The sequence below is a fragment of the Anabas testudineus genome, chromosome 21 (genome assembly GCF_900324465.2).
Source record: "Anabas testudineus chromosome 21, fAnaTes1.2, whole genome shotgun sequence".
NCBI classification, from domain to species: Eukaryota; Metazoa; Chordata; class Actinopteri; order Anabantiformes; family Anabantidae; genus Anabas; species Anabas testudineus.
Window position 1 is genome coordinate 23,967,040 of NC_046629.1, and position 5,192 is coordinate 23,972,231.

General features: G+C 41.3%; 1 protein-coding gene across 2 annotated transcripts in view; it reads left to right on the top strand.

The window, feature by feature from the left end:
• The window catches only part of ptpn4a (protein tyrosine phosphatase non-receptor type 4a), a 59,385-nt gene extending 55,260 nt beyond the window's left edge, over positions 1-4,125 (top strand). For both annotated transcript variants that reach the window (XM_026376129.1, XM_026376128.1), the window contains 2 exons: positions 62-197; positions 290-4,125. In XM_026376129.1, the coding sequence (XP_026231914.1) occupies positions 62-197; positions 290-685 (532 nt within the window). In that variant the 3' untranslated portion in view covers positions 686-4,125. The remainder of the gene's footprint in view (positions 1-61; positions 198-289) is intronic.
• Positions 4,126-5,192: the final 1,067 nt, after the last annotated feature.

The window sequence follows — 5,192 nt, forward strand, 5'->3', positions numbered from 1 at the left end:
GTATTTAAATTTTTTATTTAGTACTTTAGCATCCGTTTATCTCCCTGCTACTTTTCTCCAGTGCGGGAATTGGTCGAACAGGGGTTCTGATCACCATGGAGACGGCATTGTGTCTAATGGAGTGCAGTCAGCCAGTGTATCCCCTAGATATCGTCAGGACTATGAGAGACCAGAGGGCCATGATGATACAAACACCTGTATGTAGACAATTCCATTTGCTGTCTAGTTAGTCTCAGCCACGTCAAGACAGCAGCTCAAATCTCTCTCTCTCTCTCTCTCTCTCTTTTAGAGCCAGTACCGCTTTGTGTGTGAGGCCATTTTGAAAGTCTATGAGGAGGGTCTGGTTAAACCACTTAAGACCGCTGTGTACCAGCAGAGAGAAAAGGTGAACGATGAGAGAGAGGAGGAGAAGAAAGAGCAGCAGAAAGCAGGAGAAGAAAGAGGAGAGACGGCAGTGGTGGAGGAAGATGAGCCGCCCGTGGTGGAGCTGCTGGAAGGAGGTCTGGATGAAGATGACGATGATGACGAAGAGGTGGAGGTTCTGGACGTGGGAGAAGTGACAGAAGAGGGGGAGGAAGAGGAAGAAGAAGAGGAGGAGGAAGCGGAGGAGCCAAGTGTCGCAAGCGCCACCAGCATGACAAGCGAGACCAGCGTCAACCCTGACCCCGATCCTGCTAACCCGTGATGTGTGGCCACCGGGAGTGTTCAGGGGCTACCAGAGAGAGGCCAGGTGGAGGCTGGAGCAGAGAACAAAAGCACTGTTGCACTTTATGCTGAAAAAAATGGGGAAAAAAAGACAAACATATGAACAAACGTGAAAATCATGGACAAGCTCTAAAAAAAAAAAAAAAAAGGACAAAAAAAGTTTTTAATCCAGCTGTGTTGAATAGGAACCATTAGAGGAATCTGAATGTTCAGGGTAAAGAAAAGTGTACAAAGAATGATTGATAGATACAAGTATGAGTGAATAAAATGTGGATGGGGAAATGCTGTAGTGCCATAAGTATGAAGGGGAAGGGCTGTCCCAATGGTTGGAAAGCCCGCACACACCCCCACCCCCTCTCTTTTCCCCCCAAAGGAGGTTGCCCTGTCCCCTTCTGAGCGAGTCTGCCAGACAGACCTGCCTTTTTTAGTGTCCTTTTAGCTGATAAAGAGATATTCCTTATCTTTTGTTCTTCAGAAAGAGTATTTATTGTGTTTTAGTTTGTGTCGAACCCTGTCCACTGAACAAAAAAAGTTGTACGTTTTGTTTGTACGAGTCTAGAGCTTCATGCTTTCCTGATTAAACCTTAGATAGTAAAGTAGTGTGATTCCTCTTCTTCTAACTACTTCTTTATTTCTTTTTGCTTTTCGTGGGGGGAAGAAAACAAAACAGTGATTTAATTTATTGTTCTTGGTTTTTACCTTTCTCAAGTTTCTGACAGCACAGATTGACAGACGGACAGCTAAAAGCACTTTGTGTGCCACTTCTTGTTCAATGCTGTGACGAGTTGGTACTCTTATCCTGCTTTGTGCTGCCTTTTTGAGCTTACAGACTCTCTGTTTGCTGGTCACCTCCTTTCACTTCTGGACTAGTCACAGGAGTTACGGGTCCTCTACGACTATACACGCCCCCCTTGCTAAAATAAACATTGTGACTTTGATTTATGTGAAATAAATTCTCCTCATGTTGCATAATGCTCAGCATCATATTAATTCACACTCCTCGAAATCAAAGGCAGTGCCATAAAGAGAGGCCCCAGTAGACACACGGTCTCGTAGCTGTTGGAACGAATCTGAGGTCAGTTCAACATTAAATCAAACTCGCCTCTAACTGACACAGTGGGCTGCTGAAGTGAAGTGAGACGTCTCTTGTCTCTCATTGGTTTCCCCTGACCAGGACTGCTTTTGGCAAATGCAGGTCAAATATTTTTGTACACCGGCCACTCTGAATTGAATAGCTCCCTCCATTGACCTCCCTGCTAGAGGGAAAGACATTTGTGACCTGCTCCACATGGTTGCTGTGTGCGAGCGATCGTTTGTAAGACGGGTTCTTTGTTTTTCCGAGGGAATTTCCTCATGGAGTACTTTTTTTTTTTAAATAAGGAACAGTGGGGTTAAGAGGTTACTGGAGCGGAACTGTTTAATCTTTTTCTAAATCTGTTTGAGCGTCTGCCAGAAAGAAGTTGACAGTTCAAAGAAGCAGCACAAGCAGAACCATTTAATCAATACCTTTTTCTTTCTTTTTTTTTATTGATCTTTCCCAATTGTACTTCAGCTTTTTTAAGGCATATGTTGTTTTTAAACCAAGATGATGTTATGATTGATGAGACTAAATGATGACTCATGTTTTTAATTCACAAAACCCAGCATCAACTGTCTAGTTTGTTTGTTTGTTTTTTTTTTAAGTACAGGTTAAGCTGTCATTGTACTTTTCATAGCTGTGTGGAATGGAGTGGAGCCTCTTCATGATTTGAGAATTTGTCTTATCAGCTGCTTCAGTACCTGCTGTCATTGGTTCCTACAATGGATTCTGCTGGAAAAAAAACTACTACTCTGTGTGTGTCTGTGTGTGTGTGTGTGTGTGTGTGTGCGTGTGTGTGTGTGTGTGTAGTCAGGTTTGTCTTATCCCTCTCTGTACATCTCCCTCTTTTCTTCTTTGTTAGCTGTCTGGTCGAAGCCTGCTTGTCCATCAACTGGAATGAAAGGTTGTGCCATAAAAACCACAAACCTAATCTAACCTGATCTCAAGTTTTTTTTTTTAACAAATGCACTCAGAGCCGCCTTCATATTGTTTTTGTTTTACATCAAGCTGAATCATTGCCTGTGAAACAACAACTCAAACCCTGCTCATTCCTCCCCCTTTTCAAACTTTTGCCACATGTAGTTACCTACAGAGTACTTTCCTCTTCACTGTATTTATTTTCCTTTATTTATTTTCTTGCCTAACTCCGTCTCTGTCATTTCTGCACGGCCCACGCAACATCCACAGTCTATTCTTCTCATTGTTTTCCCCCCAGTTGCCAGTCTTTTGGATTATTTTACATGGATCCCACTTTCCCTGCATGGCCTCGAGGCGAATGACACATCTGAGCAGAATACCATGGGTACAATAGCACAGTATCAAATGGCTGGTTTTCCACAGAAGGGACAAACCGAGGCTGGCCAGTGAATGACTTCACTCGATAACTGATTTCACAGTTTTGATTATTTTTTTGTTTTGTTTTTTTATTAGCAGATCCGCACACATTGCAGACCATAATATGTATAATAATCAAAAGAAACAACGACACTTCAACCCTCATTGGCTTTTTCCCATCAGTTTTTGTATACAGCAAATGGGTCGACTGAATCAACCCCTGATAAAGTGGCATCAGTGAGAAGTTTAGCAACGCTAGACAGTTTTTACCATGTAAACAAACATCAGCCCACGCAGTGAAAAGTTAATAATTGACTGCTGGAGTTCTCATCTGCACAAAATGTCCAGCAATGAGCTGTTGCTGTTTTGTTGTTGACACATAATGGGTACTGTCGGTGTCTGAGGTACTGATCTAAGGTAGTTTGGGGGGACCAGGCATGGGTGGGGGGGGGGGGGGGGGGTGTCTTGGGTTAGCTGTATTTTTGTAAAGATGAAAACAGTTATAGCTGGCTAGGAAACGGACAGCACTTTGTAGGAGGCCGAGTGGCAGGTAGCGCTACTGGAAAAAAAGTTGGAGACATACAGTTTTTTTTTATTTATCATTTTGATTTTGTTTAAATATAAGACACCTGTAGGGATCAAGAAAAAAGAAAAGAACTCCAAACTACACAGTGCCACTTGTTAATTTTGTGTAAATAATACTAGACCATGTAAATACAATGTTGTATATGAAAAAAAAAATCTTTAAAATAAAAGGGAAAATCATTTGTGAGCAGAAAGATTTTGTTTATATTTTATTTTTTAATTTTATTTACCCCTTTGGGTGATTCAAATGTGACACAAATGGTGTGTATCTCAAGACTGCTATTTCAAAAAGTTCTGTTTTATTTGAAACGCAATCTATAATAGCGAGTGTATATATAATGAAACGCAAAATAATGCGAAATGTTTTACCGTATTATACCCTTGGTTAACTCTTACCTGTGTCATAAAAACCTTTGTTCTCAGTTGCTTGTTTTTATTTTGTTTTTGTTTTTGTTTAGTTTTTTTGGTATCATGGTTTTACGGTGCTTTGGACATGTCTATAAGCTTGATTGTGAACAATTAAAGCTTGTCAGTCAAAGCATGGAGACGTGGCTTCAGATCACCTTGCTTTTCCACACTGTAAAAGTGAGGTTGGGCAATGTTAGAGGAAACCTCGACAGGAATCACTTAGTTAACGCTTTTATGTGTGAGATTTAACCAGAGCCAATAGACTAAATCTCTGTAATGCCAGCACCCAAAGAAAATAACATACACGCTCATACTAAGAGTGTCCAGAAAGAATGAAAACAGGGTTTCTAGGGGGAAAAATGCTGAACTCACAGCTCCCCACTGTGCTGCATTCACGCTAGCCTTAAGGATTTATGATAATGTCAGATGATTTGATAGAATAAGGTACTTCAGCCGTCTTTTCTAGTGGTAGCACCGAGCCAGGGGCCACAGTGGCAGCAGTTACTGCACATTAGAGCCACACAACAGAAGAAAAAGGTTGAATCTGCAGTACTGTCTGTGCTGATATGAGTCAACACACGTTTCAGATGTGTAAATGCACCACTATTTAAATGTTACACTTATATTGACATAAACCAGTGGTCATTTTGAAAATACTGCAACCAACAACAGCTTATCTCACGGGGATGGATCATTAGTAACGGCACATTTTCAAACATCCATGCACATTTAAGTGATCCCCGTTCTTGTTGCAGCCAGTTCTTCCAGTCTACACACATTAAAACATCGATTAGATCAGTTCCTCCAACAATCAATAAAACACCAGTGTTTCCAAACTGACCAGCAGAGGGTGCTGCAGTCAATGGATTCAAATCATCCAGACCATGAAGGAAGAGCCCATTCCTTCAATTAGTATATGACATGTGCCACGGACGTGTGGTTCACAGGTTTAATTCCCTTCTTTTTACAGGTTTCTTTAAATGCTAATAAAAAGCTTGTCTCATAACGAACCAACTAAATACGTTTAACGGTGTGTGTGTCACTTTAAATATGCTAATCGCGGTGTGTTGGGGTCGTGTGA